Below are 14,116 nucleotides of genomic sequence, written 5' to 3'. Positions count from 1 at the left end.
CCGGCATAGTTTGTGTCTTCCGTGGTTGTCATGAGGAAGGTGCGGTGCGCGTGTTCGGCTTTCCCCGCGAGGTGGATCCACCCGTGTAGCGTTTCTGGGTCGTCGCGGTAGAGGGCCCATTGGAGAACGTCGCGATTGAGCCCCCTTTTGAACATTTCCAGCAGGGTGGTCTCGGACCAGTCGCTGACCTTCCCCGCGAGGGCTTTGAACTCCAGGGCGTAGTCAGGGACCGTGCGTGTGCCCTGTTTAAGTCTTTGGAGTGCGTTTTTCGCCCTTACTTTGGCTAGGGGGTCTTCGAAGTAGTTTTTCATCTCATTGATGAAAGCAGGGAAGGTGGCGAGGGCGGGGGAGCTGGACTCGTACAGTTGGACGTACCAGTCCGCCGCCCTGTCTTGGAGTTTGATCGCCACGGCGGCGATCTTGTCGGCCTCGGAGTCGTAGGAGTGTCCGTGCCTCCCCATGAACTCCCTAGCGTTCGTGACAAAGAACGAGAGTTTCGTGGGGGTCCCATCGAAGAAGATGGGGAAGTCCTTTGGGGCCCGGGCGTTTTGCGCGGCCCTGCCTCTCGCTTCCCGGTCTGTGGTGTCGTCCGCCTGTGCCGTCTGCTGACCCTCCGCTGGCCCGTGGGGGTTCGGTGCTTCGCTCGGGGTGTGGGCCTGTGCGGGGACGTCGTTGGGTGGCGCGGGGGGCATAAGCGACTGGAGCATGGTCCGGAGTTCCGTCAGTTGAGCCCGCATGGCCGCGAGTTCAGCTCGTGCCTCCTCGTCCACAGCCCGCGCCGCCGCTGGGGCCGGTTCCGCTGGCGCGTCCTCGGGGGTGGGTTGCCGGCGGGGTTCCTCCTCCCTCTGCCGCGGGTCCGCTTCCTCCGCCGTCTGCTGGGTGTCTCCATCGTCCTCCTCCGTGTTGACCGCCGTTGGGCTGTCGCTCCATGCCCGTTGCTGGGGTGCGATGTGGGGCGCGGGGTCCTCTGCTGGTTTCGGAAGTCGTGCTGCTCCCTCCCGCGGTCGGGTTGCCTCCGTCGCCATCTCCCCTTGGGGTTGGAGCTAAGGCTCGGGTCGGGTGGGGTGGGCGTCCATGGCTCCGGGAGTCCGCGGTGCCTCTGGCCTTGGTCGGTCCTCCTCTGTCTCTTGCCGCGCGGCTCGCCCTCCTTGCCCGCGCCGCTCCGGCCTCATCTTGCTGGTCTTCTCGCCGCCTACTCCTCCCTCGGCTCGTTGTCGTCCGGTGGGGCTCGGCGAGGCTGAGTTTATGACTCTCAGCTTTATGTCATGCGCTGCCTGCCTCTGAATAATACTCAGACACTGGTTCGTGGATCAGGCTCTGATTTATTCACAGCGCAGTTACAGCGTCGGAAGAAAAAAGCTGAGAGTGACAGGAGCGCGCCGGTGCGGGGTTTAAATACCCCGCGCCGGTCAGCGCCCCCTCACTCGCGGTCACGTCACCCCCCTTTGTCCAATACGTTGTCCTGCCGGTGGGTGAGGGGTTGTGAGGCCCCGCTGGCGTTCCGGGATCGCCCATCATCGGGTTTTCTATTCATCCGGTGATTGCTGTCAGCTGGGCGATCTCCGTTGTATTGGTGCTGATGGCTTGGGTGTGCTCCGTGATCCGTTTAGTTATTGTTTGTTGGCCGTTAGTCGTTGTGGGTTGATGGCTACTTATCTTGAGCCCCTTCACCTATTTCCTTGCTATTGTCATGTGTGCCATTGCGCTGATGACTTCAGCTCAACGGCACTCATGACAAATGGTTTGTGACCTTTGCTTTTTAATTTTGTTTCTCTTTTACTGCTGATTGCTGCTAAACAAAAATGAGAGCAAATCGGTAACTCATGCTGTTTTATAAGAATACAAGCTTATACAGAGACAATGCCACACATCTTCCAGGCCATGCCTATCTGCCACAATCACATTGGCTGGATTTAAAAAAAAAACTTTTAATTCAAGTTACAATAGCCTTCAGAACATAGCAAAGCAGCTTTTGATAAGTAGGAAATGCACTTACTTCTCTCTCTTGTTCATAAACTCTGCCCAGCAAAAAACTGTTCTTCTGAATAATCTTCTTCTGCTCCTCTAATTCTAGCTCAAATCTCCTTGTTAAAGATTGCTCTGAGGAAAGGATAAACTTTTTTTAAAATGTGTGTTACTTAACTGTATTGTGCCTGAGTCATGGATAAGTGTTAGAATTTAGCATGGCAATGTGATATGCATAGCCATGTACGCAACACCTCTGTTACACCCTTGCCAGTAGATTTTCCAGGGCACCCCAGGCATTTCTATACACTGCTCCTATCGTCTGATAAGACTCCTACCATTAACACAGTGCGGCAAAATTTTGTGTGCAGCATATAAAATCAGGAAAACGCTGGTGCCCACAACAAGTTAACAAAATAGTTTCTCTTCCTGGTTTTTGTTTCTTCTATTTGCTAATGTGTTTGCTTCCTTCTGCCTTTGGCAACTGCTTCTATACTACTTCCTACCTTCTACACCTTGTTTTATGTATTTAGATTTACTTGGGTTATATACTACTTTATTTATTTATTTATTCATTCATACATACATACATACATACATACGGGCAATTTTTGGAAGGATATAAATTTTAACCATATTTTAATCTTATTCTTACTTAGGCCTGGATGGCCTAGGATGGGTCCTGTGTGCCTGTTCTCCTCTACTCTGTTCAATCTTGTTCACCATTTTGCAGGTTTTGACCCCTCTTCCCCCCGCCCCTTGACACTGCTCCCCACACCACAGGCATGTGACCTTTTTTAAAAACCAGAATGCTGTAAGTCATTGTGCTTGGTCTCACGATACTCTTGGCAATTTTATAACCTGGATTTGCTGAACAAGTATTTTTTCTCTTTTCCTCTCCTTTAGATGAGAATGCATATTACTACACCAGTGTTTCTCAGCCTTGGGAACTTTAAGATGTGTGGAATTCAACTGCTGACTGGGGAATTCTGGGAGTTGAAGTCCACACATCTTAAAGTGGCCAAGGTTGAGAAACACTGTACTATACCATCATGTAAAATTAGATAAAGCACCTGCAGCATTTGGGTGTCCTTGTTTTTCCCTAAAGACTTGCTAATGGGATAATAAGAAACTGAGGAAACAGAAGATAGTGCTTTGATCACAGTAGTGCAAGGGTAGTACATCCCCTTTACTCACTTTGTTGTAATAATGCCTTCTCCCGCTCAGTCCTCTCGCTTTTTTTCCACTCTGCCTGCCTCCTCAGCCACTTTTCTTCCATTTCATCAGAAATGCTATCCTACCAAAACAAATAAACAAACAAAACCACCAACCAGCTCTGCCTATCCATTTATTAAAATCCGTCATTACCCATTGTTGGAAAGCCACAGCCAAACAGAGGCTAGCTTGAGAAGCTGCCTCTTGACGTCTCCCCCAAATCCAAATATGCTCATAAATCCAAAAGTTTGCCAACCTTACCTCGTAAGCCACCTGAACGTTTCTTGGATGATAATTTAAATGCATACCTGGTACATACGAAATGCATTCTTCAGGTATTTGTATTCCTTCTGCATTGCAGCTGGGAGGGAAAAAAGGGAAGGACTAATGCATTCCACGCATCCAAGCCGTAGCACTATAAACTACTGATTCAAGCTTTTTACATGTTTTTTGGGGTGAATTGTCTTAATTCAGTGATGTATTTTTCTGAGAAATTAACTACAGAATCATCATCAGTATTTTTTATCCAGGGTCCACTTCTAAACATAGGCAGGAGAGAATTAGTGAAGCCAGGACTGCTGCAGGGGAATGCTTTACTTGTCCCAGCAGCTGATGATCTTTCTGCTAGGAGAGTAGTTCATTGTTGTTAGGAGCTGCCTGTTCCAAAATACTAGGAAACAACCTGACAGAGAAATAGCTTTCCCCTCATTCTAGATCTTCAGCAAAGGATCGTTACCTAGTCATGGTGCTGGAGCTTGAGCACCTCAATGATGCCATGAGCTAAACCGTGAAGGGCCACCCAAGGCGGGAAGGTCATGACAGGGAGGTCAGACTAAATGCGATCCCTGGGGAAGGTAATGGCAACCCACCCCAGTATTCTTGCTGTGAAAACTAAACGGATCAGTACAAGCAGAGATATGTCGGTATACCATCGGAAGATGAGACCCCCAGGTCGGAAGATGGTCAAAATGCTACTGGGGAGGAACAGAGGATGAGTTCAACTAGCCCCAGACGTGATGACGCAGCTAGCTCAAAGCCGAAAGGACGGCTAGTAGCTGACGGTGCTGGTGGTGAACGGCAAATCCGATGTTCTAAGGATCAACGCACCATTGGAACCTGGAATGTAAGATCTATGAGCCAGGGCAAATTGGATGTGGTTATTGGTGAGATGTCAAGATTAAAGATAGACATTCTGGGTGTCAGTGAACTGAAATGGACTGGAATGGGCCACTTCACATCAGATGACCACCAGATCTACTACTGTGGACAAGAGGACCACAGAAGAAATGGAGTAGCCTTCATAATTAATAGTCAAGTGGCTAAAGCACTGCTTGGATACAATCCAAAGAACAATAGAATGATCTCAGTTCGAATTCAGGGCAAGCCATCTAACATCACAGTGATCCAAATATACGCCCCAACCACAGATGCTGAAGAAGCTGTGGAGTAGAGCAGTTCTATGAGGATCTGCAGCACCTACTGGACACCACGCCTAAAAGAGATGTTATTTTCATCACGGGAGACTGGAATGCTAAGGTGGGCAGTCAAATGACACCTGGAATTACAGGTAAGCACGGCCTGGGAGAACAAAACGAAGCAGGACATAGGCTGATAGAATTTTGCCAAGACAACTCACTCTGCATAACAAACACTCTCTTCCAACAACCTAAGAGACGGCTTTATACATGGACTTCACCACATGGACAACACCGAAATCAGATTGACTACATCCTTTGCAGCCAAAGGTGGCGGACATCTATACAGTCGGGAAAAACAAGACCTGGAGCTGACTGTAGTTCCGATCACAAACTTCTTCTTGCACAATTTAGGATCAGACTAAAGAGATTAGGGAAGACCCACAGATCAGCTAGATAGGAGCTCACTAATATTCCTAAGGAATATGCAGTGGTGGTGAAGAATAGATTTAAGGGACTGGACTTAGTAGATAGGGTCCTGGAAGAACTATGGACAGAAGTTTGCAACATTGTTCAGGAGGTGGCAACAAAATACATCCCAAAGAAAGAGAAAACCAAGAAGGCAAAATGGCTGTCTGCTGAGACACTAGAAGTAGCCCAAGAAAGAAGGAAAGCAAAAGGCAACAGTGATAGGGGGAGAGATGCCCAATTAAATGCAAAATTCCACAGGCTAGCCAGAAGAGACAAGGAATTATTTTTAAACAAGCAATGCGTGGAAGTGGAAGAAGACAATAGAATAGGAAGGACAAGAGACCTCTTCCAGAAAATTAGAAACATCGGAGGTAAATTCCAGGCAAAAATGGGTATGATCAAAAACAAAGATGGCAAGGACCTAACAGAAGAAGAGATCAAGAAAAGGTGGCAAGAATATACAGAAGACCTGTATAGGAAGGATAACAATATCGGGGATAGCTTTGACGGTGTGGTCAGTGAGCTAGAGCCAGACATCCTGAAGAGTGAGGTTGAATGGGCCCTAAGAAGCATTGCTAATAACAAGGCAGCAGAAGATGACGGCATCCCAGCTGAACTGTTCAAAATCTTGCAAGATGATGCTGTCAAGGTAATGCATGCTATATGCCAGCAAATTTGGAAAACACAAGAATGGCCATCAGATTGAAAAAAATCAACTTATATCCCCATACCAAAAAAGGGAAACACTAAAGAATGTTCAAACTATTGAACAGTGGCACTCATTTCACATGCCAGTAAGGTAATGCTCAAGATCCTGCAAGGTAGACTTCAGCAATTCATGGAGCGAGAATTGCCAGATGTACAAGCTGGTTTTAGAAAAGGCAGAGGAACTAGGGACCAAATTGCCAATATCCGCTGGATAATGGAAAAAGCCAGGGAGTTTCAGAAAAACATCTCTTTCTGTTTTATTGACTATTCTAAAGCCTTCGACTGTGTGGGCCACAACAAATTGTGGCAAGTTCTTAGTGGTATGGGGATACCAAGTCATCTTGTATGCCTCCTGAAGAATCTGTATAACGACCAAGTAGCAACAGTAAGAACAGACCACGGAACAACGGACTGGTTTAAGATTGGGAAAGGAGTACGGCAGGGCTGTATACTCTCACCCTACCTATTCAACTTGTATGCAGAACACATCATGCGACAAGCTGGCCTTGAGGAATCCAAGGCTGGAGTTAAAATCTCTGGAAGAAACATTAACAATTTCAGATATGCAGATGATACCACTTTGATGGCTGAAAGCGAAGAGGAACTGAGGAGCCTTATGATGAAGGTGAAAGAAGAAAGTGCAAAAGCTGGCTTGCAGCTAAACCTCAAAAAAACCAAGATTATGGCAACCAGCTTGATTGATAACTGGCAAATAGAGGGAGAAAATGTAGAAGCAGTGAAAGACTTTGTATTCCTAGGTGCAAAGATTACTGCAGATGCTGACTGCAGTCAGGAAATCAGAAGACGCTTAATCCTTGGGAGAAGAGCAATGACAAATCTCGATAAAATAGTTAAGAGCAGAGACATCACACTGACAACAAAGGTCCGCATAGTTAAAGCAATGGTATCCCCAGTAGCAACATATGGCTGCGAGAGCTGGACCATGAGGAAGGCCGAGAGAAGGAAGATCGATGCTTTGGAACTGTGGTGTTGGAGGAAATTCTGAGAGTGCCTTGGACTGCAAGAAGATCAAACCAGTCCATCCTCCAGGAAATAAAGCCAGACTGCTCATTTGAGGGAATGATATTAAAGGCAAAACTGAAATACTTTGGCCACATAATGAGAAGACAGGACACCCTGGAGAAGATGCTGATGCTAGGGAAAGTGGAAGGCAAAAGGAAGAGGGGCCGACCAAGGGCAAGGTGGATAGATGATATTCTAGAGGTGATGGACTCATCCCTGGGGGAGCTGGGAGTCTTGACGACCGACAGGCAGTTCTGGCGTGGGCTGGTCCATGAAGTCATGAAGAGTCAGAAGTGACTGAACGAATAGACAACATCATTCTAGATAGGAATAAGAAGGCCGAGTGCAGTTTGAGAGGCTGAGAAAGATATGGAGAGCTGAGTCAGAGCCTTGGAACATGGCTGTGACTGTTTCCCTAGAGATCCAAGTGAGAAGCCAATCAGGTCTGCTCAGTCACCCCATCTCCATACGTTAGGGGATGGCAACTTGCAGCCCCTAGCTTCCTAGTTACAGCCTCCCAGCACCTCAAAATCACACCATTTAAATTCAGCAACAAAATAACTCAAGTTTGGCAGTACAATTTGGCAGTCCCAGCACACATGCAGGTGCGAGACGAATCGGTAGCCCTGCATCATACCCAGCTTTTCTTGTGCAGTGGCCCTCTCGTTCCGCAACTCTTTCTTATACTGGTCTTCCAGGTTATTCACTTCTGCTATGTGAAATGCTTGAATCTCCCTGCCAAGGCAACAGAGGAAAGCCATGTAAAAGAGGCATTTCTGCACTAGGGGTCTGCTAGGCCCTTTAATATGACTTTGTACTAAACTTGGAGAGATACACACGAAGCCCTTCTCTTTTACAAGCCACAGCACCTGATTTTTGCCAGTTTACTGTAGAGTCTTTAGTCATATCCAAAATCATATCTAATTTGGTTGTAAAATATCCTTTACATTTCAGGAATAGCTCCTTAGGGGGAAGTCAGAGGGGCTCAAATATATGGGGGGGGGATGGGGAGAATCTACAAAAATCTTGTGCCTTAGCTGGAGGAGGTGACAGCACAGCAGCACTAAGCACATAAGAAACATACACGATCATGTCTTAGTCTGAAGGGATAAAGTAGAAAACATCAGCCCTCCTGTATCATTCTCTTTGTGGTACTGTCATACGAACCTAAAGAGTAGGATCAGCTCAGTAGATGTTGGCCTGTGTGGGTAACCACCTTTCCCTCCAGTCCCTGGGTACCATACTCCAGGGCCATTCTGGTCTGGGCATCTGTGTGGGACCATCCAGGCTTCCCTCATGTACTTGCCAGATCTCTGGGCCAACCTGGCTTTGAAAGAGGGATCAGCCCAGCTAACAGCTGACTGGTGCTGGTAGAGAGCTGCACAGGGAAGCAAGAAGGCCCATAGCATGTCAGCTGTTAACCAGGGTTCTTTTGAATGCACCCACACAAGACACCAGGACCAAATACCTACTCTTCTAGCCATCTGTCAGAATGCACATCCTCTCCAAGCCCCTTCTCCATCTGTTGTTTGGTGGAATGGGAAGGAAGGAAGCCAAAGGAATCCAGCAATTCCTTTCCTTAATAAGCTTTGCACACAGTAACCAATAGAGGCAGGGCAGGGATTAGCAATTCAATACTAGTATAGTTCTCTGCTGGTCCAAGGACTATAGTAGTAGATGGAACTTTAACTCAGCAGTGGGGAAAGGCTGCAGAGTAGGTGAAACAGCATCTTTCCTCCTGTATTAGATCCAGTTTCATGAAAAATCTCCATAGCAAGGCCTTGAAATAATTGGCTCTTCTGAATTTGGGAAAATGGATAATTCCAACATGTCCTGAAAAGCTCTGGAATGCTTGTAACTTGCACAGGAGCTAAACCTAGGTTTTTAGGATGAGTTTTCTTACTACATTCAAAACCAATGTTTTACTATATTTACATATTTTTTTAATTTCTTGTATGTAATCTGTTTTCTTTTTAATCTGTTCAATTGTATCAGATTCTCAGAGACTGCCTGGACAAGTCCCTGCAGTTTTCCTGGCAAGGTTTTTCAGAAGTGGTTTGCCCTTGCCTACTTCCTAGGGCTGAGAGAGAGTGACTGGCCCAAGGTCACCCAGCCGGTTGTCATGCCCAAGGTAGGAGTAGAACTCCCAGTCTCCCAGTTTCTAGCCTGGTGCCTTCACCACTACATTAAACTGGCTCTCACATAATCTGTATGGAGAACAATTATTGTGATTATTCTTATTATACTGCATTATTATGGTTGTGGTTTTATTCACAGGAAATTTGAAACTATGTCATGCCCAGACAGATTGCCACTGTGGTTTATTAAAGAACAATTCCAGTCTCAGTGCAGACAAGTAAGTGGAAGAAACTTGGAACTAATGAGACAGGAGAATGGCTTTCCATGGGCCCAAAGCTGCATCTGACGTGTAGGCCAAGTAGCAGGTGCTGGTGGGAAGGGAAAGATGATAATTATTTGGGTTCCAAATTAATCCTTTCCTCTCCTGAGCTAATACCTGCATAGGAAGGAAGTCTATCATGGTACCAAATGAGGAACTTTTCTGCAGAGAAAATAAGAGAAGAAGGATTTTCAACAGGGCTACAGTCTGGGAGGGAATTGTTTATTACTGCGGATAGAATAGCAGCACTATTTAACTTCTGCTGAATGTGGCCCTAAACATCCAGATATTCTTGGAAGAAAATTTCACTGAACTTGTATGGACTTACTTCTTGAATAATCTTGAGTTTCCTTTGTTGGCCATTTTCAGTCACACAAAAATCAGTTTTAAAGTGTATAAAAAATACATAGTGTACAGCATAGTTAAAAATAATACAATATTTTGACAATAAGCCATCTCTTTTTTGCACACTCTATTTGTGCTATACATTAAAAAGATTTTTATGTGACTGAAAATGACCAATGACAGGTTCAAATAGGATTAATCAACAGTCAAAAACTTTTTGTTCATTATTACTTCTGAGTAAGCCTGCAGAGAACAATGTTAAAAAGTCACATGCTGTCTGCTTCCTTTCTAAGGATGGGGGGGAAGCTGTTTCCTTAATATGTTGTTCTTCCTCCTTTGCTTCTAGAACTGTGGAGAAATACTACTTCAAGACTTGAAAACAGGGACAGCCAGACCTCAATTTATTATCATGTTCCTCTTGTATCTCGCTGCATTTTTCTTCCATATCGTTCTCCAACTAGAAACGAAGAAAAAGACAAATTACATTTAATAAGCATTTTCATAATGGGTTTTTTTGTAGTACTGTAACCATGCATACGGATAGCCAGTGCAGTGGTTAAAGGCACAAGGCCAGAAACCGGGAGACCATGAGTTCTAGTCCCGCCTTAGGCACGAAGCCAGCTGGGGGACCTTGGGCCAGTCATTCTCTCTCAGCCCTAATAAGCAGGCAAGGGCAAACCACTTCCAGAAATGTTGCCAAGAAAACTGCAGGGACTTGACTGGAGTCAAGAGTGGAGTCAAGACTGACTTGAAGGTACACAGCACAACTGTGCATAGAGCTTCTATCTGAAACCAAGAGGCTAAATACATTCCCCTTCATCCCACCTCCACACTAATTTTCTCCATTAATACTTTTGCTCCAGAAATGTCTTTCAAATCCAGTTCACCTAACCTGATAGTAATTGGTTTCTGGAATAGGTCTTGATTATTTCTTCCCAACCAGTAGTTTCTCTCCAAATATAGCAAATTCTGATATATCTACATGGAAGGCTCTCTCCACTACCAATGTGACTCACCTGCTTATGTGTCACTTGATGGTCTCGGCGCAATTGCTCTATAATAGCTGTCAGCTCAGAAATCTGTTCCACTAAATCAGCAACAACATCTTCCCTGCAAAATATAGTGTACAAATTGTTCGAGAGAAACAAATTTTACAAAGTATAATAGTTACATTGTGATCAATGTAAAATTGATCACATTTAAATGGACATAACTGGATTATTGCAATGCGCTCTACTTGGGGCTGCCCTTGAACACCATCCGGAATTTACAGCTGGTACAAAATGCAGAGGCGCAAGCAGTAATGGGCGCCTCTTGGTATGCTCATGTGTCACCACTGCCACATGAGCTGCATTGGTTGCCAGTCCAGGTGCAGTTCAAGCTGTTGGTTGTGTTGTGAGTACTGATGGTGAGCAGTAGGGGGCCCCTATCCAGGGGGAAAAACGCATGCGTAGTTTAGAGACTTTGAACCTTCCTTCAAAGAAACTCAGAGCAGACCCGCTTTGATTTTTGAGTTTAATCTGTGAGTTTCCCACGGCCTTTCAGTTTGACAGGATTTGCTGTAGTAGAGTAGAACAATAAACACTAGAGACTCAAGCTACCGTCTCAGCGTGGTTCTTCGCTCTAAGGTAGGACAGGTTGTTACCTATAAATCCCTTTATGGCATAGGACCTGGATGCCTGAGGGACCACTTAGCTCCAACTGTTTCCGCCCATCCACTACATTCCAGCAGAGCGGGTACACTCCAGGTCCCTTCTATTAAATGTTTTATTTATTTATTTATTTATTTATTCATTCATTCATTCATTCATTCATTCATTCATTCATTCATTCATTCATTCATTCATTCAATTTGTATGGCCGCCCATCTCAACAAGTGACTCTGGGTGGCAAACAAAATTTAAAAAATAAAAACAATTACAATGATACAAAAATTAAAATACATAGCAGCCTAGAATAAATCACACATTATAACAGCTACATTAACCAAGAAACAGGTCCCTGCACATACTCAGGGGCCCAGGCCCAGGCCCAGAGCAAGGTGTTTAAGGGCTTACGAAAAGCCTGCAGGGTCAGGGCCATTCTGATCTCCAGAGGGAGAATGTTCCATAAGGTGGGCACTACGACAGAAAAGGCATGTCTTGTAGGCTCCACCAACCAGCATTCCTTAGCCAATGGGACCCAAAGCACATCCAGTCTGCCTGACTGGATCGGATGGGTGGAAACAACAGAAGAGACGTCATCTTATGGGATCAAGGAAGCATACCTTCTTTGTCATGGCTCCTGCCCTCTGGACCAGCACCCCCCCAGAGATATGGACAGTGCCCTCTCTCCTGGGGTTCTGAAAAGCACTTAAGACTTGGCTTTGGTCTCAGGTCTGGGGTTGATGTGTTTGTGGGGCCTCTGGTTTGGTTGGTTTGGTTTGCTACTATTATGATTGTTTTAGTCTGGGTTGCCTGTGGAGTTGTATGTTTTTAACTGATTTTATTGTTTTGTATTTGTAAGCTGACCAGAGTCTATGGGAGTAGTCAGCTGAAACAAACAAACAAACAAACAAATCTGTTTTATACAACCATATATACAGGGATGGTGACTATAGCTGTGAAATAAATACATGTCTGCTATATGGGAGAAAGTCTATGACAAATGTAGACAAAATAATAAAATGCAGAGGAATCACACTGACAATAAAGGTATGTATTGTCATGGTTACAGTTTTCCCAGCCGTAGCATACAACTTTCTGGATGATCAGAAAGGCTGAATGACGAAAAATTGATGACTTCAAATTCTGCTGAAAAAAATTGTAAAAAATACATGGTCTGCAAGAAGAACATTCAATATTAGATCAAGTAACACCAGATTGCTCATTGGAAGTGGCTAATAGTCCAATTCAGACATTTCATGTTAGTATGCTTTTCTTTTAAAAACCTTTCTTTTGAGGTCAAGAGCAGAGCATCCTTGGAGACTGAAATGTTTCCCAATTTTACCACAATTTACAATTTTCTCTTCCTCCAGTTTAGGAGGCTTTCTTGACTGCCCCAACAAAAGAGGCTTTTGAACATAAAGGTTTATAACTACAATAAGAGACTTTACTGTAGAAAGAATTCCAACTAATTCAACAGACTAGCAACCTGATGCCCTCCAGATGTTTTGGCCTAGCACTCTCATTAGTCTTGTCCAGCATTGCCAAAGCTTAGGCATGGATAGTGCTGTTATGTTATGTTATGTTATGTTATGTTATGTTATGTTATGTTATGTTATGTTATGTTATGTTATGTTATGTTATGTTATGTTATGTTATGTTATGTTATGTTATGTTATGTTATGTTATGTTATGTTATGTTATGTTATGTTATGTTATGTTATGTTATGTTATGTTATGTTATGTTATGTTATGTTATGTTATGTTACAGCACTACTGAGCCTTCCTCAGTTTTTCTGTACAAGGCAGCAGTCAGTGATGAAGCTGGTCAAACTGTCAATGATTACTCCAGAGCAGACAGACATGTGAGAAAAGTCAACAAGTACACCAGTGCTTAACTGAGCAACACTTCAGACTTTCTGCAGAACAAGAATGTGTTGTTTCCAGGACAACAGATTTTAGTGGTGCACTGTTCCACAAAACATTTTGTAAACTCATGTTAAAGTAGACCATAAAGAAAGGCTGAGATTATAAACAATACAGGATATAGAGGAGCAAGTAGTACAGAGGACACATTTAGGCACTATGTTGGTTGCAATCCAAGAAAAGAATAAGGGGCAAAAGATCAGTACTTACGTTTCAAGTTTAGGTGGAGTGCTGCAGGGGAAGACAAAGGGAAAGGGAGAGGAAAAAAAGGCAGTTTAAGCCCCCATTACAATCAGTTAAACACATTCATTTTAGAAAGCAGTTGTATCCAATATCTAATCTATAATCATGGGTGTGTATAGAAATTATGCACTGAATTCTGTGGATTACAATGCTTTGCAAATTATGCAGTCTGCAGGCATATCCTAAACACAGCAGTTATATGCATCATGTCTTAATACAAGGCTGGAATTTGGGGATGTTACTAGAGCTTTTAGATAGAGATTCATGTAGGTAAGCATAAAACAAACTGAACATCATGCTCAAGGATTGAGAGAATTAATTACATTGTCTTGATTAATACTATTGTGTAATATATTTTTATTTAAATCTCTAGACAATCTCATTATAGAGGCAAAGCATAACAGAAAACCATTCAGTTGAATCAAATATATTTCTTCTGTGAACAGATTTAATTGAATCAAAATCTCATCTTAAAATGTCAACAATAAACATATTCAGGCTAATCCTGAGAGTCAAAACTGACATGGGAAATTAATTAAAGGTTTCCCTGAAGGTTCCTTCAGAAGCATACATCTTCCCTACTGTTAGAGATACCCCAAGCAGATGAAAAAGCAGCTTAAGGGTTTTGTAAGCTAAGAAACACTTGCTTCTTTTTGGGGGGGTGGGAGGAGGGAAAGGGAAGAGATTAACTGCTGTCTAATCATAATCACAGCTAAATTCTAGATTTCTTCATAGACTTCTGCAGGCAGCTCTCACTTAGGACA

The 14,116-nt window shown here is 44.1% G+C and overlaps 1 protein-coding gene and 1 long non-coding RNA gene across 2 annotated transcripts in view; one reads left to right on the top strand and one right to left on the bottom strand.

Moving 5' to 3' along the window:
• The window catches only part of FLACC1 (flagellum associated containing coiled-coil domains 1), a 40,819-nt gene that overhangs the window by 17,328 nt on the left and 9,375 nt on the right, over positions 1–14,116 (bottom strand). Inside the window, exons 5-11 of the mRNA XM_063317997.1 lie at positions 13,320–13,340; positions 10,557–10,650; positions 9,936–9,997; positions 7,435–7,532; positions 3,489–3,541; positions 3,163–3,262; positions 1,997–2,100 (exon numbers count right to left, since the gene is read on the bottom strand). Of these exons, the coding sequence (XP_063174067.1) occupies positions 1,997–2,100; positions 3,163–3,262; positions 3,489–3,541; positions 7,435–7,532; positions 9,936–9,997; positions 10,557–10,650; positions 13,320–13,340 (532 nt within the window). The remainder of the gene's footprint in view (positions 1–1,996; positions 2,101–3,162; positions 3,263–3,488; positions 3,542–7,434; positions 7,533–9,935; positions 9,998–10,556; positions 10,651–13,319; positions 13,341–14,116) is intronic.
• Positions 12,961–13,855, top strand: LOC134507378 (uncharacterized). The gene is made up of 2 exons (XR_010068898.1): positions 12,961–13,147; positions 13,726–13,855. It is a non-coding gene; the product is annotated as an uncharacterized LOC134507378 (long non-coding RNA).

The sequence above is a fragment of the Candoia aspera genome, chromosome 1 (assembly GCF_035149785.1).
Source record: "Candoia aspera isolate rCanAsp1 chromosome 1, rCanAsp1.hap2, whole genome shotgun sequence".
Classification (NCBI taxonomy): Eukaryota; Metazoa; Chordata; class Lepidosauria; order Squamata; family Boidae; genus Candoia; species Candoia aspera.
This window is presented reverse-complemented; position numbering and strand designations above follow the sequence as displayed.